The sequence below is a fragment of the Gobio gobio genome, assembly GCF_949357685.1.
Source record: "Gobio gobio genome assembly, chromosome: 21".
NCBI lineage: Eukaryota > Metazoa > Chordata > Actinopteri > Cypriniformes > Gobionidae > Gobio > Gobio gobio.
In genome coordinates this window covers 28364471-28387666 of record NC_137117.1, presented here as the reverse complement: position 1 = coordinate 28387666, position 23196 = coordinate 28364471, and the positions used below count along the sequence as shown (strand labels likewise).

General features: G+C 39.1%; 1 protein-coding gene across 1 annotated transcript; it reads right to left on the bottom strand.

The window, feature by feature from the left end:
• Positions 1–3968: 3968 nt before the first annotated feature.
• On the bottom strand, positions 3969–14886 carry trpc4apb (transient receptor potential cation channel, subfamily C, member 4 associated protein b). The gene is made up of 19 exons (XM_079801852.1): positions 14742–14886; positions 14218–14346; positions 13999–14115; positions 12569–12626; positions 12386–12441; positions 12152–12280; positions 11219–11420; positions 10941–11126; positions 10692–10831; positions 9895–10023; positions 9749–9807; positions 9560–9661; positions 9372–9455; positions 9135–9225; positions 8696–8836; positions 8494–8605; positions 8291–8403; positions 5093–5299; positions 3969–5003 (listed from the first exon to the last, which is right to left on the bottom strand). The coding sequence occupies exons 1-19, from the start codon at positions 14862–14864 to the stop codon at positions 4866–4868; spliced, it is 2316 nt and encodes a 771-aa protein (XP_079657978.1). The 5' UTR covers positions 14865–14886; the 3' UTR covers positions 3969–4865.
• Positions 14887–23196: the final 8310 nt, after the last annotated feature.

The following is a 23196-nucleotide window of genomic DNA, read 5'->3' as shown; positions in this document are numbered from 1 at the left end:
TGATCTATCTGCTGCCTTTGACACGGTAAATCATCAAATCCTTCTGTCCACCCTCTCATCACTGGGCATCACAGGGACTCCGCTCCATTGGTTTGAATCTTATCTCACAGGTAGGTCCTTCAAGGTTGCCTGGAGAGGAGAGGAATCCCAAGCACATCAACTGACCACGGGGGTTCCTCAGGGCTCAGTGCTTGGACCTCTCCTTTTCTCCATTTACACTACTTCATTAGGTCCCATCATACAGGCACATGGCTTCTCATATCACTGCTATGCTGATGACACTCAGCTCTACCTTTCATTCCAACCAGACGACCCCACAGTAGCTGCACGAATCTCCAGCTGTCTGGCTGACATCTCTGCATGGATGAGTAAAAATCACCTACAGCTCAACCTGGCAAAGACTGAGTTCCTCATCTTTCCCGCCAGTCCCACTATGCAACATGACTTCACCATCCAGCTAGGTGCATCCCTGATCTCCCCTTCAAAATCAGTCAGAAATCTTGGAGTTACATTTGATGACCAGTTGTCCTTCAGAGATCACATTGCTAAGACAGCTCGCTCTTGCAGGTTTGCGCTCTACAACATCAGGAAGATCAGACCGTTCCTAACAGAACACGCAACACAGCTTCTTGTCCAGGCCCTGGTTATTTCTAGACTTGACTACTGCAATGCGCTTCTGGCTGGACTCCCCTCTTGTGCGATCCAAACACTACGAATGATCCAGAATGCAGCGGCACGTCTGGTCTTCAACGAGCCCAAAAGGACCCACGTCACACCTCTCTTCATCTCTCTGCACTGGTTACCACTCGCTGCTCGCATCAAGTTTAAGTCGCTGACGCTTGCCTACAGAGCCACCACGCACTCAGCTCCTGCATACTTTGACTCGATTCTACGTCGCCACACCCCCACCAGAAGCCTTCGTTCAACCAAGGAAAATCCAAAAAAAAAAATCCCTTTCCAGAACATTTTCATTCAACGTTCCCAGCTGGTGGAACGATCTGCCCACCGCCATCCGAAATGCGGATTCATTGACAACATTCAAAAGTCAACTAAAAACTCATCTCTTCCGTGAGCACTTAACCTCCTAAAAAAAAAAAATAAAAAAAAAACTTCCTCTTTTCCTCCTCTTTCCCGCCCTACTCTAGCCTGTGCAACACTGAGACCAAGTATTTCAGGCACTTGTTGCGCTCACTCGACTCTTCACGACCAATCGCTTATTGTACCTGTAAGGTGGTGCCGATCGGTCTGGGCCGAGAGATGCCGTTCAGTCTGAACAGAGAGACCGTGATTTCCCGGAAACAAAGGACTTTCCCAAAGATTACCATTTGAACACTTCCCCAAATACACAACAGCCCCACCCGAGACACATCACACTGAGACACACACACCACACATTCACACCCTGCACAGCACCCTCTGTATAACTCACTCTCACCCACACTGAAAACTCATTCAAAATCTATGCAACATTAAATGTATACAATGTGTAACTATGCATGTTTAGTATCATTTGAAACGTATCAGTGCGTCTGGTAAAATGGTCTCATTCTCCTAATCATAATGCAAACCTCCAAGAAGTTATGTAAGTTGATAAAAATACTATGTCTCACCAAAAGGTGACCCCCCACAGATCATCTACTCAAGTGCCTCCTGTATGTAAATAAATGCCCTCCTTTGCAGATGTCTAGAACCCATTCAAACACAGATCCTGATTGCCCATTTGTGACCCCCCTGGATGAGGGACCAAAATCTAATTATAACCTCAAACACCACCATTTGTGGTCTTATTGAATTATCTGGGTATTTAAGGGAAGGTGATACAAGAATCGTGGAGTCTGTATTGAGATTTCCCACACTGCTTGTGTGTAGTTTTTCATGACCAGGTAAAGATTTCTAGAATCCTTGATTCTTGAATTATTGTTTCTGTATATGATTGATTGATGCTTTTTTACTCTTTGAGTTGACTTTTGATTGATGTTTCTTACCTGGTTAATAAATCGTTATGCTTTAAACTTACTGCAACGCATTTTGTGTTATTAACTCAGTATTTCATGTTATAACCATAACAGTACGGATATCTGCTCAGGTTAGTTTAACACGGACTAAGACACGGTTTTGGTGAAGCTTAAAGAGCACACCGGATCGATGTTTTAGAGCTCCGACTAACACATTGGCACTAGGTAACGTATACTTGGACTGTAGAGGTTGATAGGCTAAACAAGTCTTTCCGTTTAGAACAATAGTAAATTGTTAGACCAATCTAAATAGGGCAACCTCAATTCCTGATTATTGCAATATTGTTCTAATTAACGTATACGTGGGAAACCACGGCATGATTATAGAAAGTTATCATCAGAATTAGCAAGTTGGTCGCTTGATTCTGTGATAATGGTCATGGCCTCTGATTAGAAACAGTTTTGCATTAATTAAGTGAATTCAGATCTAAGGGAACTGAATAAAAATATTCTGGAATGATCAACGTATTGCACGGGCGTCCAGAATATCAGTGTGTCGCCTCTGCCTAGATGACCAAGACTGACTGGTCCGTAACAGAGATCGTAAACCCGGCCGGTGCGAAACTCTAGACCGTTACTGGAATCTTGAATGCTGAGTATAACATAAGATAAACGATTTAAATTGAAAGACAAAGTATAAATCTAAAGTTAATGGTTAACAAAATCATTTAACACATTTTCATTTAATGGAGTCAGATGAAACAACAAGGTAAATATATACAAAAGAATGTGTTTAAATTGAACTGTTTTATTGTGTAAAAGGAAAGACAGCGATACGCAGAAACACCTTCTCCCTGCCATTGGACGCCGAGAATTGGACCAGTGGGCGGGGTTTTACATACCCCCAAGTTGTAAGTCGCTTTGGATAAAAGCGTCTGCTAAATGCATAAATGTAAATGTATTAAAAGGCTCATTAAGGTCAAACTGCAATCCTGACTCCTGGTCTCCTGTTTGTGCTATGGTAAGGTGTTATCTTTCGATTTCAATCTTTGTTTCCATATAGTACAAGGTGCCATATGAAATATTTAATTATTAGATGTATCTTATATTTGAATTTCTCAACATTCTTCTCACCACTGATAATGGGCTTTGGACCTAATTATGTCAGTGTTCCATTTTCATTCATTTTGGACACCTCATACATTGAGTGACAGAACACTCTGATTCGTCATGCTATATTTACATATTTGGTATTGCTGGATTCGGCACAACCCCACCTTTCCAACAAGTCATCATATGTGTTTCTATGATAATACCTGGCAAAGCAACCACAAAGTAAATGAAAACATTCTGCATAGGTATTCAATTTGTGCATGTCCGCTTATTTTAGGTATGTGTTTATATGTCTCTATTTATTCCATACATCAAGATATTCACATCCAGTCTTTTCTAGTAGCTAAAACAACTTCCTGACTACAAACATGTCAAGTTTCAAAGCTCTCAGACCTTGTGTGTTTGATCTGCATTAGTTTATTTGCCTTAACTCCCGGACAGGCTATATTTTAGTCCTTTTTTGGTTTTGGGGTGTATAACAATATCTGTTAATTTAACAATCTTGGCAGTAAAATATTTTTAGCCAAGAATCCATTTCATATATGGGACACCTTAGAGATGAGGAAAAACATTGTTGGGTTTAGTTCTACCTCCGGTAGGGGTATCTCAAAAACTAAAGCACTTTTTGACTATTTGTCACTAGCCTAGAAGAAGAAAACAGCTCCAAAACAGCTACACGTTTTTTTCCCCTGTAAGAGGTAGGTGGTGTTGTTTCTGAATTATCGAAACAATAATTGCTTGCTTAATTTCACTGATCATCAAAACAAAAAGTATAGATTATATAAAATATAAAGTAAAGCCAAACCGCCAAGAAAAAATTAAATTAAAACGTCACATATGTATGGGTTTTTAGAAGAATAAGCAATCTACCGCTATAGCCATACAGACAGAAACATGCTTGTGATAAAACAATTCCTTTATTTTCTTTTGTGTTGCCACTCAGTGAGTTCAGGGCTTAAAAGTTAAATTTTGAAGTCAAGTAAGAACTACGTACATAACATACATAAATATACAGGCAGTATGTAAACTAAGCCAACCACCGACATTAGACATTAGGATGTCCCTGAATGAAACAGCCTTTTTTGCAGTGAGGGACAGTGGGCAGTGAGGCTCTTCCTGACTACTTTCAGGAGTTTGTCTAGATGTGTCACTGACAACTCAACTTACAGGAGGCAAGAGAGATCAGCAATAGAGAACAAGGCAGCTGTAACTCTATGACCCAGCTGAAAAACATCCAGACTTTAGTGCCATTGCAAACACACACACACACACACGCAGACACACACTATACACACCTCTAAAGTGGCATTACATATTCCCAAGCACATTCATTTCACATTTAATACTGTGGGCCAGCACGCTCACACACACACACACACATGCTGTTGAACACAAGCAGATCAATAACCTCAGTGCCATGAATAGCCAGATACACTTGCACCCACATACTTATAATTTCACGCATACACACACACACACACATACTTATAATTTCACGCACACACACACACACACACACACACACACACACACACACACACACACACACACACACACACACACACACACACACACACACACACACACACACACACACACACACACACACACACACACACACACACACACACACACACACACACACACACACACACACACACACACACACACACACACACACACACACACACACACACACACACACAAATATTCTGTAATGCATCTGAAGGGACTAGGTCTTATAAATTTAGGCATGATGTAATTCTGATGTAAAGAGAGTCCTCTCAGTCTCTATAGTCACAGCTCCATGAAGTCTCTGTCCAGGTCCCTGTAGGCTTCATCAATGTAGGTGGCAATGGCACATTGTGAGCTTCTACCGGAACCCAGCAGCACTGATACCGTCTCCTTCCAGTAGGTGAATGGAATACAAGAACTCTGCAGAGAAAGAGATACAAAAGGTAAATGCCTTCTGAACTCCCAACCATGACCGAAAGCTTGCGTTTGGTCAATCAAGTCAAGCTCACATTCTCCAGGCAGGTGCTGTCCTTGTCTTTGTTGAGGTAGTGGTGCTGCCAAAAACGCAGCAGGTTGTGGAAGTTGTTGAGCAGGCAGCCGGGGTATTTCTCTGCATATTCCTTCTCTCGTAGAGCACTCAGGTAGAAAGGTGACTTCCCTCGCCTCCGTGCCAGCATCAGAATCACCAGACTGGTGTTTAGACAGCTCACATTCTCCTGTGATTGGTCAAAATCACAGCAATCAGTTTTAAAGGTCCCATGGCATGAAATTTTCATTTTATGAGGTATTTCAACATTAATATGAGTTCCCCTAGCCTGAATATTGTCCCCAAGTGGATAGAAATGTTGATCGGTGTAAAACCGAGTTCTGGCTGTCTCTCTCTGCCTTTGAAAACATGACAGGCCAGACGAGCCAATCCTGAAGTCTCCTGGTTTGACGTCCAAGCAGGAACGGTTTCCTCCCTTTCCTCCGCCCAGAGAATCTGGCACGCCCATGCAAACGCTCGAGAGATCATTAACGTTACTTGTGAACGAGTGAACGCTGGCAGTTTCTCAGTGTTTGGATGTACAAATAGTCTATCTTCAGTTCCTTCTGATCTGTGATCAGTGATTTCTTATGTGTAGCTAATTATTTATTATTCGTGCACACACTGGGGCTTCTCTCTCTCCCGACAGAACGGTGTTTTCGTGTTTTCTATCTTGTGAGTCCGTGTTTTTGTACGTCCTCGTCGCGTCTATCTGTTCTACAATGTGCATACAGTCGTTTCTGCTCAACATCACCTTTACAGTAACACCTTTAGAGATAAACTTCACACACGCCGAAGCTCGGCCTTCAACATCCCCGACCCCCAGTACTGCATCTGGCCCACAGCGGAGGCACCAAACGCGGGGCGAGATTTAGCAGCCAGCTATCCCCACAATAAACTGGATTACATTCGATTACTGCTGTTGTGTCTTTGTTTGCGCTGTGTAAGTTACTCAATGCGCGTCACTGACGCTTTTCATATGATTGGAACATATCTAGAAATAATGCTTTAATCAAACTTACTAACTCGTTCATCTCGCTGTAATGGTACATTTCATGTGTTACAAAGTTGGTAGAATAATGATGAAGACGGACTCGGCGTGACTGGGACTCGTGTTTATTCAGAACTCTCAGATACAAACACAATAAACTCGCGCTGACAGACAGCGCTCTCATAACTCAGTAGTTACTATAAATAACTTTGTTAGCAATCGCTCCGTCTCCGTGATGTCCGGTTCGCGAATGAATCGGTTATTTTTAGTGAACCGAACCAGTTCACCAAATCGGACTGAATCTAAACGGTTCGCGTCTCGAGTCAGCGCTGATCCATAATTTACTAAAGTTACTAACTTTCTGACATGAGTGACAGCCCCTCCGACTAGAAATAAACTAATAACCTGAAGTATATGCTGTAACTACAACAGTTCACTGAACTGAGACATGCTGAGAGAACTGATGTGAAGTGAACTCAGGTCCATCCGTCTCTCTGGCAGCAGCTCGTGCCTCGTAGACCTCGTTAAACCACGCCCCCTCCGCTCATTTAAAATGCAAAGATGTCAGCCAATCACAACAGTGGCCGTTTTTACTGAAGTCTCACAGCAGACACGCCTCTTGAAGCAGGGCAGTCAGCCACAGGGCAAACAGCAGTAAAGAAAAAATGCCTTTTATTTCTAAATTATGACATTTTATGATGTAAAAATCATACTAACAATATAAGTACACCTCAGGAAACACTATAAAAAAATAGAAAAATGCCATGCCATGGGACCTTTAAGGGTCAATAATATTTAATACAGAATTTAGTTTTACATGTTCAAAGTTCTTAGAAATGTAATCTTTGTATTCATTTTGGTTTTAGGATTTTTTTTAAGACTAATAATACAATTTTCCTTTAAGAAAATTGCATTTTTCATGTATTTTTGAACAGATTTATTGATCTGGACAAAACATAATTAGTGTAATGTCAGTGTCCTTTAAATTATCTCTCATATTTGATTCATTTGAGTATTACCTGGCAACAGCGTAAAACGGGTCAGCAACCTTTTGGTCATTAAGTGCCATTTTGATTTTTCCAAGTAAATCACTGTGCCATATGCATGTGTGTGTGTGTATATATTTAGTATATAAACACATACATACACAGTACTCAGCATTGTTAAATAAGCAAATTAGCCAATTTTGCTTACATGAAGGTTTGCAAAACGGAGTACACCCTTGATTAAATTCAACAAACATACAATATTCTAGTGCATTGTATGTCCTCTATAACCAAGTATACTGCTCTGACCCTTCTTGGCAGTGAGTATACAAGTTCACAACAAATGAATGACCTCCTTGCGTGTCCTGATGTGAGTGTTGCTCAACTTGGCTCTACAAAATCCACCCCAGGTGCCTAACAGTAAGGTCATAAATCAGTGTCATGTTAAAAAAAAAGTGCCCAATAGCACATGGAATTAAGAGAAGGTAGCATCTTCTGTTTCACACAATGGTGAGTGAATTCATGACACCATAGATTAAACACTACTCCCCCCACCCTTTCAACCCTCATTCAACCTTTTACAAGAACTTTACTACCACCGAACTTCAGTATTGAGCCCAGGCACTTCTCACAGTATACTCCTCCCCTGTGCAATACCATACATTTTGGATGCTGCTAGATCCAAAATGATTAATTTGGTCTCATGAGACCAGAATATTGATTCTATATTTTGTTAATACAGGCCTCGGAAAAGACAACGAGTTTCTTGTGCTTTGGCTACAGTAGGTAGTTCTCGTGTGCACAAGAGTCTTTTTGGAGTTTCTGTGTTACTTTTGCTATATTTTTATACTTGAAACATTGCTTTGGTAATCCTCTTGTGCAAAGAAATAAGTCTTCTGACAATTTTCTTAACAGTGGTTCCATTTTTCAGTAACTAGTCTGAGAATGATTCAACTGGCATTTAAAAAAAAAAAAAAAGCCTTTAACTTGCACCAGAAAATGTATTTTTAGGAGGGTGTACTAATTTTTGCAACAACATTTTATCACTTTGATAAGAAAATCTTATTTTCCTGATTAACATTGACATGCTTCTTTGGTAACAGATTCAGCAGACTTGCTGGAACTTTACCCCTCCACACATTAATATTGGCACTCGCACCATAGGTTGCCGACCCCTGACATAAAAATAAATGTTATAACTTGCCTGAGTGAGGGTTTGTACATTGATGATGCTGACCAGTCTATAAAGGAAGAACAACCTGTTTTCCACTTGAGCCATGTAGGACAAGAGGCGACATTCTGAAAACACTTCAGCCACTGAGGAAAAAATGACAAAAGAAACAAATTTAAAACATGTCTTGTCTTTCATCCATCTCTCCATTAATTATTCAATCACTTAAGTCAAACCTTTCATGTCTTTAGTCTGGCTCTCAAAGCGGTCCAGAGACAGGACGATACATCGCACCAGCATGTTAGAGTCCACTAAAGAGCTGTTGATCTGAGTCAGGAACATCTGAAACTGAGGTGTCAAAAGAGAGTTTTGAGATCTACTGAATCACTTAAGTGTGTCCCACAAGAAAAATCAAGGAAGATCCGACTCTAACCCCACCTTCTCCTCAGTGTTGACATATTTGTTAAATCTTTTGAAGGCATCAATGTTGAACTTCATAAGCTCACCAAGTAGGTCAAAGTAGCTCTGAAGGACATCATGTGACTTACAGCCACTGTCGATGATGCAATATAGAATGTGCTGAAAGGAAAAATATATATATTTTTATTCTTTTAACGTTTTTGAAAGAAGCCTCTTATACTCACCAAGGCTTAATTAAATAATAAAAATAATAGTAAAAACAGTAATATTGTGAAATATTATTACAATTTAAAATAACTTATTTATCTGGATTCTTTGAAGAAACTTCAAAAGAACAGCATTTATTTAAAAACAGAAATACTTTACAGTCACTTTTGATACATTTTATGCACCTTTGCTGAATACAAATATGAATTTCTTTCAAAAAAACGGTAGTGTGTAAACGCATTGTGTTTACCTCTAACAAGCCTCTTCTGAGAAGGAACACTTGATCGGCATAAGATGGCGTTCCTCTCAGAAAACTCTCCACTGCTCTTGCCTGCCAGAACCTTTTACCGTGAATTGAAAAAAGCCGAAAAAGACATGGAGAAATGTCATGTGATCAGTCAAACTCAAGGTTAAAGATGTCTATTAGATGTCTATGAGGAGGACAGCAAGTGGAAGGAAACATTAGGAATATAATTGAAGATCTCACCTGAATGAAGAGTCAATTGGCTCTTTCTTCATTACAGAGATTAACCGTGTAAGAAGACCTTTTTTACCATCACACACAAGGTTCCTGTAACACAATGAACTCAAGTTAATGTAAACCAATTAACCAGCAGTTCAAAATATGAGAATAAGCAAGCACTAAAGTATATGATATGAAAAGGGTCCCCATGCCTGTCTGTGTTATTCAGTGCCTCCATTTCAAAGATGTTCGCACTCAGGTAGATGTCACTCAGTTCATTCAGCTCCTGTCCACTTAGAAGAAGGTACTTATTCCTGTGATCAATAAATAGTTGGTTTAATATCAGTCGAGTATTTGCTAAGAAACTTTCCCTGTTCCTTGCATCTCGGTGTTATACTCACTCATGGTGGTCACTGAAGCTCTGCAGCAACCTGAGGAACTGGATCTTGAAGGAGATCTCCTGATGTGCAGGAGGAAAGAGGTTAATTGACATTTATATGTTAAAAGTCATTTAAATAAGTCGGAGTAATGAAGGGCTGCTTCTTACTGGACTGCAGTCACAGTTCTGGTTCTGTCGATGTAGGACATGACCTGATGGCTGCTTCCTCCAGATCAGCTTATCAAACAGGTTATTGAGTCCAGGAATTAACTTGAACTCTGCCAGCATTCTGTGAACCTGTGTAACAAGAGTAAAAATATATAATCAAATGCTTTAAAATACACAATCGTTCAAAAGTATGGGGTCAGTTTTTCAAAGAAACTTTGTCACTGCCCATATCAATGAATGAGAGCGTTCACATCGGAAGTGTGGCGGCCGACCCTCTCACGGTGCGTGTTCACTAGCGCGGAACAGAAAGTGTGTTTTCAATTAATTCCTATGGAAGTTCATATGAATAAATTGGAAATGCTCGCTCTGCTCCACTTGCTTCGCGCCAGTGGACGTCATCATTCATTAACATGGGCAGCTGCAAAACATGTGCTGTTCACGCTCCGCTGACACTTGCGATATGAAAAGGCATAATCGACATAGCAGAATCGCGGAATGAGATCGTGTGGGTGTTTGAATCGAGATCGCAAACTTTTAGCGATTAATCGTGCAGCTCTACCCATCACATTTACATTTATGCATTTAGCAGACGCTTCTATCCAAAGCGACTTACAACTTGGGGGTACAATAAGCGATTAGTCGTGAAGAGTCGAGTGAGCGCAACAAGTGCCTGAAATACTTAGTCCGTGTACATTTCTCAGTGTAGCACAGGCTAGAGTAGGGAGGGAAAGAGGAGGAGAAAGAGGAAAGGAAAGTTTTTTTTTTTTTTAAGAGGCATAAAAGGTCCATCACATTACCTGATTTCGCTGTCTGCCCATAAGCAGCACACACAGTACATAGAGAACCTCCACTTTGTACATGATCTCGTGCACGATCTTCATAGATTGGGGCAGCCTGTGTCTGAGCGGACTGGAGAGGGAGCTCTCATCAGATGACTCTGAAAGACAGCCAATCAGAGTGGGTGAGACCAAGTAACAGCAAGGAAATGATAGAGAAGAGTCAGAGCTAATGTAAACAAAAGAGTAAGAAAGAGAAGAGGATCTCACCTGTACTGCTCTGCTCCGCTTCCTCAATTGCTAACTGCATGAGAGCGTCCAGCACCAGTGCGTTGTCAAGCCAACTATGCCAGTCCTCCAGCTCCAGCCGGGCAGAGGCACCCGCCGCCTCTGTAACTTTCCGTGTAGCGAGCTTACAAAGGCGCTCAATAAAGCCCGGGATATTCAGCAGAGCCACTGCAAAAAGATCGGGGCAAGTGTGTGATCACATGATCACAGTAAAACGTATATTACTATTTTATGGATTTGTAGCAGTCATGTTTTCTAACCCTGGTTGCTCTCAGAGCGTGAGGTGCACGTGCTGGTCTTTTGCTGGGTACTGCGGGCCAGGAGGGTGTGTTTGTCATCTACACCAACATCTGGCTCTGATATGGTGACCGAGAGGATACGACAGAAGTTGGCCAGCTGCTGCTGGTTGAAGCTTTGGACCAGACTGGCCAAGTTGGGAATTTTCTCTAGGTGGATGATTTCCTAAAGTTAAAGTTAAAATTTAAAATAAATTATTTACTATGTTGCAAAGCATGGGCGTCGGAAGCTAAATAAATGTGAGTGGGTCTACCTTTTGCTGAAGAAAAGGCATTTATAAATTAGAAATAAAGCATCAAACGTGTGTTTATTAATAAGTGTTTATCGGTTAGGGGTAGGTGGACAGAAATGTGCTGAATTAGAGACGATAAAAGTGAGTGGGTCCAATATCATTGGTAGTAAAAAGTGGGTGGGTCTTGTCCCACCCACATACAATGGTTCTGACGCCCATACTGCTAAGACACAGAGAGCATAAAAATCATACAAAATACACTCTTAACATATTTTAAAATGTAATTTATTCCTGTGAATTTTCAGCATCATTAATCCAGTCTTCAGTGTCACATGATCTTTCAGAAATCATTCTGATATGCTGATTTGCTTATCAAGAAACAATTCTTATCATTATAAATGTTGAATACAGTTGTGCTGATTAATATATTTTAAAGAAAACCGTGTAACTTTTTTTCAGGATTCTTTGATGAATAGAAAGTTCAATAGAACAGCATTTATTTCAAACAGAAATCTTTTGTGACATTATAAATGTCTTTAATGTCAATTTTGATCAATTTAAGGCATTGCTTGCTGATTAAAATAATTTCTTTAAAAAATGTAAATATATAATGTGTGTGTGTGTGTGTGTGTGTGTGTGTGTGTGTAAATGCATTTGCTTTTACCTTTCGGACGCTCAGAATGTCCTCTATAAGAGTGGCAGTTGGTAGGAAAACCTTTTTGTTGGACATGAGAGTGAACAGGAACATGACGAAATCTTCCCTCGCTGCAAGGCTTTTTGTAACGCCCTCTGTCTGACAGACAAAACCAGAGGCTGTTACTCATAAGGAAACAAGAGAAATAATTCAGAATTATAATTTTTCGTCCTTTCAGAGTCATGCACATGTTATTATACTTACACATATACAGCAGTTGTAAAGTCCGCTTAGACAATCCTTGATGAGATCATCACTCACTGAAAATAATGAAGCAAACCTTTAATGAAATTGCAAAACATCAAACACACTCGGTTCCTAAAAAACACTAAGCAATAACAAGAGTGGAAATGATAAAGCTTGGATTTAATATTTAAATAAGCTTACATATGGGTAGGTCTCCCTTTACTGTGAGCGTTGGCCGCATCAGAATCTCTACAAATAGCTGTAGACAAAAGACAAAAGCATACTAAGTAACTACAAAATCTATATTCTGTGATTACCGGTATGATAATTACGATAACAGCCAAACTGCTTCCTTCAAATATTATGATTCCATCTAGTTAAAGTGCTGGTTGTAAGATTTTGTATGTTCTCAAGAGTGCAGTGTCTGCTGTCTTTTCCACACCGCAAGAGCAGAATAAGACAAAGCCAAGAACATGCAACACAACGCTTATTAATAAGACTCACTGAGTTCTTGTGAGCATGTCACCATACAATTACCAAGCGTTACAATATTTTACTGATGGTTGTAAATAGAGCATGACAGAAAATTGAATGATGGATTGACAGTGAAAGTACTGTATATCAAAGTGGCATTATTTAAAGCACAAAAAAGAAGTCCCTTATAATCATCACCAAGGCTGAATTTATTTGATAAAAAATGCAGTAAATAATATAGTAATAATTCAGTAATAATAATATTTAATAGTGTTAATTTTAAAATGACACATTTAAAATAAGGTTACATTTGTTAACTAAATTAGTTAACATTTTTACATTGTAAATTTACTAAAATTAATTAAGTCTATAGAAGCAATGTTCATTTCAACATTTGCTAATACAAAAAGATCAAAAGTCGTATCTGTTAACATTAGTTAATTCACTTACTAACATGAATATGAAAATTTGTATTAACTAACATTGACAAAGGTTAATAAATGCTGTAAAAATATTTCGTTTTAAATGTTAGTGTGCGTTAATGCATTAACTGATGTTAACAAATGAGACCTTATTATAAAGTTAGTAACAACTCTACTATTTTAATATATTTTAAAAAGTAATTTATTCCTGTGATGCAAAGCTTTTAGCATCATTACTAAAGTTTTTAGTGTGAAATGATCTTTCAGAAATCATTCTGATTTGCTGCTCAAGAAACATTTCTTATTATTATCAATGCTGAAAATTATGGAAGCTTGTTTCCTCCATGGAATTGTAAAAATATACAAAAGAAAATTGTGACTCTCACACTTTTGTTTTTGTTTTTCTCGCAATTGCGAGTTATTAAGTCCAGATTGTGAGATATAAACTCGCAATTCTGAGATAGAAGATAGAAACGCAAGATAGAAACGTCTTTATAGTATACTGTCTTTACCGTCACTTTTGATCAATTTAATGCATCCTTGCTAAATAAAAGTATTATCATGCTGACCCCAATTTTTTGCAAGGTATTGTAACTATTTTAGGGACTCTTGAAAAAGAAGAACAATTGAAAACTAGATGAATAAGAACAGTCATTCACATGAATGCCTTCAAAATGAATACAATTGAATTGATCAAGATTAGTCAGGCATTATATTTAATTACAAGAAACTCACATCAACTCCTCCAAACAGGTCAAACGTATATGTATTAGGTGAAACCGACTCCTGTGGCGTTTTACGCTCCTCTGTGACAAATGACATGGCCTCCATAGACAGCAATGATGACAGCTCCTGCACAAACACAAAACAACTCAATTGACGTCTGATCACAAATTATAAGAACAGGTTTCAGCTGATGCATTTTGTTTGAATGGACGACGACATTTTGAATACCATGACCATGCTGTCAATCTTGGAGAGATCACTGTTAGGATGGCTGCTCTCGTGAAGTCTCCTCAATAGCACTGGTATTCCCTGCCATTGAGCTCTTTTATCTCTCTCCTCCAGCAGAGCCACAGGAATCTGCATTCGACAACACAAACATTGTAAATATAGTTCAAATATATGAATTGTTGCTCCTATTATTGCCATTGACTATTGTAGCACTAAATACCTAAGCAAGCAATGCAAATACATATAATAGCAGTATCACATAGTTAGATCATAAACTAATCATGTTTGCCAAGTTGAAAAGCAGGAAGAGAATCACTGAGTTTTTTTTAAGTACAAACCTACCACCACACATTTGTCATCCACACTACACAATTGGTTTGTCGGATTATCGCTCTCAATGAAATGCGATATATGACTCTTTGAGAGTTATTTTGTATTGAGGGCTCTTCAGGCCCTCGTATGTAAACAGTGTCTAAGAAACGTATCGGAGGCCGTTTGAACCATCATATAACTTAAAATCTCACCTGAGACCCTCTAGTCAACCCAACACCTGTGATTTGGCCTTGCCGTATTTTATTAAAAATGTTTTTGCATGAATTTCCTCGGCTTGTTTGGGTCCGTGAAAACCCAGAGCGCCTTGTCGCCATTGCTGTTTCGCTGACGTTGTGACGTTGAGAAGTTTCCACGAAACCAGCGGGGAGGATAGATTTAATACTGCTCCCTACAGGACTGGAGTGGTAACTACAACTGCCCACTGCTGTTTGTTTCATGTCAGTGCCCCTTTGTGAGACTTTATTTGCAAAACATGTGAATGCGTGTGATTTTATTTTAGACGTTGTTTAGGAACATATATTACATATTTATGAAAATTCCCATTTTTGACTTGAACATGCTATTATTCACAGAACTCGTATAGATTGGCTTATTCATAACTGAATGCGACGGAACGATAAACATTTTGCGGTTGGTTTTGGGATATTAGACTTACAAATGCATATTTTAAAATAAAATTAAAAATATTTGCAAATATCCCAACCTCCCCCAAATTATAATGAATTAATCATATATAGTTTTTAAACTTTACTCAAATCACAAAATAACAACAATTATAACAATATAAAGAAATAATAGTTTGGTTTTTAACCCTGACACATTTAACACATAAAATACAAAAAACTTAACTTTATTAATAAACTTAACTTTATGAACTAATATGAAATTATTTTAACATGGCAATCTCTCTCTCTCTCTCTCTATATATATATATATATATATATATATATGTAATGTTAAAGTGGCTGACAACAGTAAATATTCTTATTAGGAATAAACTGTCTCGTTTTTGAACTGTGCAGAGCTGTAGCTGAATAGTTAGGCCTACTACGCTACTTTATTTAAATGTTGGTCATTTTTGTGGTACTTGGAGAGCCAAACATTTTGTGAGGTGGTAGGCTACTTGGTATAAAAAGTTTAATTTAACAGATTTTTTATTCCATTTTCAGATGTGCTGGAGAGAATCTGCAGAGCAGATAACAGGTAAAAGAAACACAAATGTATACAGCACAACTGAAATAGCACATCGTAAATAATGTTTTCCCGTAATATGTACCAGACTCATAGTTCCAGGTCAGCTTTATCAATTCCCACTTTTAAGTCTTTAAAAATTTATTCTTTAGCTTTTGAATAGCTTTTAATTAATTTTGTATTGCTCTCTCTTTCCATATTTTATGTAATATAGGCTACATTGAACCATTAAAACAACACATTTTTATAATGTATATGTAACAAGGTTTACAAAATTACTGATAAATAGACAGTAAGGAAACCGTTGTTCATTAACAACACCAATAAAAGTGATTAAACTTTTTAAAAATAATTAAGGCCAATTGAAAGGTAATTTATGATATTCAGAAATGTTTTAATATTAGGTGTTTTGTATGGTGTGTTTATTTTGGTGTAAATAAGTGTAAACAGCTGTGCAGAATTTGGGCTTTTTCAAAATGTGTAAATTTGTAAAATTTCTGTAAATTCAACTTGCCTGGACAACTACCAACAAAAGACTGTGTACAGACTTAATAAAGAAAAAAAAGTCACTATTAATTGATTGAAGATGACAAGCTTTAATGAAATCAGCTGCAGAGTTCTCTGTATCTTCATAATCACACATGCTATCATCCATCACCATCTCCAGTGCCTTCCAGTGACCCTCACCAGCCCCAATGTCTTTCAGTGACCCTCACCAGCCCTTGTTTCTTGCGGTTACCTTCACTGGCCCCAGTGCTGTGGGGTGACCATTACCGGCCCCAGTGCTGTGGGGTGACCATTACTGGCCCCAGTGCTGTTCAGTGACCATTACTGGCCCCAGTGCTGTTCAGTGACCATTACTGGCCCCAGTGCTGTTCGGTGACCATTACCGGCCCCAGTGCTGTTCAGTGACCATTACCGGCCCCAGTGCTGTTCGGTGACCATTACCGGCCCCAGTGCTGTGGGGTGACCATTACTGGCCCCAGTGCTGTTCGGTGACCATTACTGGCCCCAGTGCTGTTCGGTGACCATTACTGGCCCCAGTGCTGTTCGGTGACCATTACTGGCCCCAGTGCTGTTCGGTGACCATTACTGGCCTCTGTGCTGTGACCATTACTGGCCCCAGTACTGTGCGGTGACCATTACTGGCCCCAGTGCTGTGCGGTGACCATTACTGGCCCCAGTGCTGTGCGGTGACCATTACTGGCCCCAGTGCTGTGTGGTGACCATTACTGGCCAGAGCGCTGTGGGGTGACCATTACTGGCCAGAGCGCTGTGGGGTGACCATTACTGGCCCCAGTGCTGTGCGGTGACCATTACTGGCCCCAGTGCTGTGTGGTGACCATTACTGGCCAGAGCGCTGTGGGGTGATCATTACTGGCCCCAGTGCTGTGTGGTGACCATTACTGGCCCCAGTGCTGTGCGGTGATCATTACTGGCCCCAGTGCGTGGTGGTGCCAGCCCGAATGTCTTACAGTGTAATATCTTACAGTGTCTCCATTCCTACAGAAGCCTCTCCACTGAAAGAATGAAAAAGAAAGAGAATTCATGTTTGTCCACTCAACACATTCATTACCTGTATAACTGTGCACAACCAGATCATTCTCTTTCTCACTCTGACATGAAAATGTTTTATAAAGATCCTGCCGCTTACCTGCCAAAGCATGAGCAAAACATTCTCACAAAATTTCCTAATCTTTTATTCAATCGCCGAAGTCGTCCAACTTTAGGCAGCTTTGATCTGGAAATACATACACAGAACAAGCATGAGGAAGGTCTGACAAGAACTATACGATAAATGAGTTATGAAAAACCCATAATGACCAGCATCCATGTGTACATGTTTGTGGGTGTATGTGATCTGTGCATGCATTTGATCAACAACTGTTTGCTAACAACACGGCTCTGCATGTGTGTGTGTGTGTGTGTGTGTGTTCTCAGCATACGTAACATACCTGATTTCTGTGAGTGGCAGGTGTTGGACACACTCTTCATCAATCGAGTCCTCTGCCTCCTCAAACACACAAACACATTTCTAAGCATTTTAAATCTCTCATACACTCTTACACACTAGCAATGAATGACTAATAATAATAGTTTAACAATGTTCTGATTAAATTCATAACCCAATCACACAGATACCAATATCATCTGAAACAAACTTATAACAGTATAAACTCACTGCTGTGTTGCCGGTGGATGCATGAGGGTACATGTTTGGCAGCAAATGTTTCAGGTTGTTGAGCAGGTGCTCTGTCAAATCGTTACACAGCTCCTGTTCCTCAACCATGGCGGAGCCGAGAGGAACGCTACACACACAGATAACAAACATTACTATATAGACACCTCAGTCCTTGAGTTATGTTGTAATGTGCGTTTAATTACAGACTATATCAGATTAATACACAAATACAAACACTTACTGAAAGATAGTGGGTCCAAAAACTATTGACAAGTTCTTGGATGTCATAAGATTTATATGACTCTCTGCAGCCACACGGGACAGGAAGAACAACAGGTAGCAGAGGACGTTAAAATGTTCCTCAGGAAGACGGTTCAGGATCGTCCTCACAGCCTGATTCAGTTCTTCCTCTTTTAAATCTGCAAGATACAATAAAGAATTCAAGAAGATTTAGTTAAATCAATTTTGTTGTGCAGCAGGAACCCAAAATGTTCTCTCATCCCCACCCCAGCTTCACCTACCCCTGAACACTTTCAGCAGTTGTGTCCTGTGTAGCTCTGGAATAAGTCCACCAGGCAACTCCCTGAGGAAAAGTTTTAATAAGGAGGCAAGAGTAGGAATATCCCCACCGTCAAACTCCGGAAATCCTCCTTGATCAAAACTTGTCCTCAATTCCTTGCAGAGTTTCACTTTCCCACCAACCCTGAACAGGCCACTTTCCCTGAGACCTAAACACAAACACATCTCAGCATAGATGAAGCTATTGCATTGACCAACACTGAGAAACACACGAGCCACGGCACTCACCATGCTTCTCCACAAACTCCACTATGTGCATGAGCGCTACAGGAAGACCCAGCCTCATCTGTCCACTCTTCCTCAGGTCGATCAGGGGCACACCAAACACAGCTCTCTGTGTTTCCACCTGCACAAGGCAAAAGTTCATGAAAAACAACAAATCCGGACAGTACTGGTAAATACTGTAGGAGTGCACAACATTTTTTTTTACATGAAGCTGTCAACAAGTATCCATTGTAGCAGGGCCGTGCAGAGAGATGTATATGTGTATGTATGTGTGTATGTATGTATGTATATATATATATATATATATCCTTATGCTCATCAAGCCTGCATTTATTTAATCAAAAATACAGAAAAAACAGTAGCCTAATATTGTGAAATATTACATTGTTCTTTTTAATTTTTATTAATCAAAGAATCTTGAAAAGAGTATCACAGTTTCCATCATTGACATTAAATCATCATATTAGAATGATTTCTGAATGATCATGTGGTACTGAAGAGTGGAGTAATGATGCTGAAAATCCAGCTGTGATCACAGGAATAAATTATATTTTAAATTAGTTTAAAATAGAAAATCATTATTTTAATATTTCACAATATTGCTGTTTTTTATCAAATAAATGCAGGCTTGATGAACATAAGAGATTTCTTTCATAATGCTGCATAATATAAAAAAATGGTAATATAATAAAGTCCCTTCACGTATTTCGTCAGCCTACACTTCACATAATAGGCCTGTAGGTGCCGGTGGCACTTGGGTTTGTTTAACTTTGATAGTTTAATGAAATAGTAAACGGTGTATCAATATACATAATACAAGTGAATTTAACACTAATGTGACTTTTGCTGCTGCATGGTTTTGTGCAGGGATTTGTTTGTCAGTTAAAATCCATTTTGTCAGTGAAGCAATTTAAAAAAATGACACAAACCGCAGGAAGTCGTTCCACAAACGATGTGGAATCGTCTCGTCTGTCTATGTAATTTTCAAGCGATTTATAAATAAGAACAGAAAATTACCTCCACTTCACATCGCCCAATGGAATTTGAACTTGCTTTGCCAGATCACGATTGGTTGGTGTATGCACATGACAAACGGGCATTGGTGAATTGTGTAATACTTTAAAATATATAATATATAGATTTGTAATTAAATCAACACATTAGCTCTGATTATGGATTAAAAAATTATATATTTTTGGTTTACTTTTTTCCGTAAGGCCACACACTCTCTGAAAGGACCATATTTGGCTCGAGAGCCGTTTCCGAACAGTGGAAAATCAGCAGTCAATCAAAATGCAGGCAACCCATAGCAACGCGTCATGGCAACGCCACAACAGAAATTGTCCGACTTTTGAGCCGTTCGTTACTATTGTATACATTGTCATGTTAAAACATTACTACATGTATTATAGCGTTCCTCCATGTACACAAACACCAATTTACAGGATTGTCGTTCGTTAATATCAATATTTAACAGAGAATGCTGATGTTTAAAAATGTCATAACACATTAAACATTAAGTTCTTTACCGAAAGTATTTGTGAATTGTTAGTCTGCTGTGTGCATATCGCATACTTACACACACTGATAAAACTCCGACCACTCCCATTTTCATGAAAGGAGCTGCCGACCAATCCGAGGAGTCCGAGGCCGAGAGTCGAAACCAGAAAAGGGTCAAACACGGGAATCCAAAACAGTCAAAATCGTGAGTCAAAAACCAAGAGTCAAAATCTGTCGCGAATCCAAAGCCGATAGTCAAAGTCCGAAAGAGAGTCAAAAACCGATAAACAATAATCAAATATATTCAATAACTGTAGAAACTCGCCAACCGCAAAAAACACACCAACTTCATCAATCGCCAAAAACACCCAACAGAGAGAATTCCATAAAGAATGTTCATATGCAGCTGAAATTCACGTCATAATGACACTTTCTGGAGTCCAGCTGAGTTACCATAACAACACATGATGTGCACACATTAACATTAACATAAATCAGAAAACTTAAGGCAGATATTACAATAATTAAACAATAGAGTGAAAACTGCTAAAACTATCGTTTTAATAAAAAACTAAATTTGAAACAACTTCAGAAAAGGATTTTATTAGAGGGCAAATTCATTCACAAACCAATGCAAAAAAATATGTAGCCTACATACATTCACTTAAAACACATATACAAGACTGAACAGCAAACAACTAAAAATAAACTAAATTGCAACACTTAAATTAGGTTCCATTTGTTACAGTTACAATAAAAATGGAACGTTTACTTATAATGCATTTATTCGTCTTAATTTCGGCATTCACTCATCCGTGAAGCACGTTAAAGCATTAATGCTGCCTTCACGTGCTCTCGGAATTATCGTAAATACGAGTTTCCAGGTAAACATTGCACATGAACGCCCTCACATTTTGAAACTTGAATGCAATGCGCTCGTAATCACGACTTCAGAAGTCGGAATCATAAAATTTCCGATAGCACGTGAAGGCAGCATTAATACGAGGTGTAAACTTGCTCGCTCGCTCGCTTTATTGTTATTTATTGCCTTCACGGGCAAACTTCTCGAAGTCGTGATACGAGTTTGTTGCATTCAAGTGCGTTTTTTGTCGGAATGAACATGAATCACGGAGGACACCAGGTTTATTATTGGGGAAAAATCTTATTAAAACCAACAACATTATATGTAGGCTAGTATCACATGCAATGACAACCTGATAAATATCGATGCCCTCCAGATTCTGTAATGTCGGTCAAATGCAGGCCATCTTCGCTGTGTATAAAACATATACACTAACTTAACATTTCATCTGACATTCATTATGAAGTTTAATTAGGAAATTAAAATATCCAGGTAAAATAAAATATTTTTCAAGGGCCTTCTCTTCCCTTGGGGCCCTGGTAATCAGTACTGGTTTTACCCCCAATCCGACGCCCCTGGATGGGCGTGCCATAAACTTTAAGCCAGTGGTTCTCAAAGGCCCTGTCCCAAATGGCACACTTCATATGCGCTTTCGGTCTTGTGGACTTACAAACGTGCCGCGTGTCCCTGTAAAGACAATTCTTTTATTTTTCTAAACGCATTATAGATGTTAGAAATGTATTGCTGAAACACGTTACAAAGACAGATAACTCTGTGTAAGTTAGTACTAAAGCGGTGGCTCGATGACTCACTGGAGCCACTGAGCCTGGCCCCTCCCCTAACACTACCACAACTAGAGCATAGTTTTACAAACTTTCATCGGAGACAACTGGGATTCACTGATAATCCACTGCAGAATGGGTCCGAAGTGACCATCTCCCGCGACGGCCTTCATCCTCCCGTCCCGCCGACATCTGGTGCCATCGTTGACAGCACGTGCCCACCAATGATACCCCTTTTCCACCAAAGCAGAGCCAGAGCTAATTCAGAGCCAGAGCTAGTCCCAGTTCTGAGTGTTGTCTTGTGTGCTTAGTTAGTACTGCAGTCTGCAGCTTTCCCGCGAGTGGGCGTGGTTTCCGCGGTCGGCGTGGGTGCGATGTCGACGTGGGGGGGAAACGGGTAAGCGGAAGTCAATGAAGTCGCGTCGTCCATATTTTTTAAGGTAAAACCGAAAACTTGTCTTGGTCTTGTGCTATGAAATTGACATGTCATCAGTGTCACAATATTATTAGAATTACTGACAATAGCGAAGGTTGTGTCTGTCATGCCAGCCCCCCTAAAACTATCAACTTTAAGGTACAACACATTTTAATTTAATCATGATTATTTCATTTTTTTTAATATACATGTATGAAAGCACAGTGCAGTGTTAATGTACAAACTGTGTATATGTATATATATGTGTGTGTGTGTGTGTGTATATATATATAAGTAAAAATGCATGTTTTGCTTAAAAAAATGCATGTTTTGCTTAAAAAAAGTTACATTACAATTCTAAATTATATATATATATATATATATATATATATATATATATATATATATATATATATATATATATATATATATATATATATAATTTAGAATTGTAATGTAACTTTTTTAAGCAAAACATGCATTTTTACCTATACAGCAATTGTTATGAGCTTATAAAATAACACACAATAATACATTTTTAAATAGACTAAGAAATAGATTGAGTATGAGCACAATAATGCATTGCTTTCAATACAATGGACAGATGTATTTACAGTTATGGCAAGATTGTATTATATGGCAGTGCATTTGTAACACTTGCAGAAATAATATAGATATATAAAGATACTATAACACAAATAAATAATATGTTTTTTTTCTACATTTACTGTGCACAGCAGGACAAATAAACATTGAGGTTCCTGTAGTTTTGCCCATTTAGGTGGCTTTCCCATCCAATCTCATGGGCGATGATGAATGAAACCAACTCGCATAATCGACATCATCAAAGGAGATTCAAGTTATGATAGAACCCCATAGGAACTCAGCGCACACCCTCTGAGATGATAAA

Bases quoted from the DNA above. Each gene is read 5' to 3' on its own strand.
- trpc4apb (XM_079801852.1), bottom strand. From the start codon at position 14,864: ATGGCGACAAGGCGCTCTGGGTTTTCACGGACCCAAACAAGCCGAGGA. The intron at 10,024-10,691 runs GTAATGTGATGG...CTTGTTACACAG, and splicing joins TGGGCAGACAGCGAAATCAG to GTTCACAGAATGCTGGCAGA. The intron at 5,004-5,092 runs GTGAGCTTGACT...CTTTCTCTGCAG, and splicing joins ACAGCACCTGCCTGGAGAAT to AGTTCTTGTATTCCATTCAC.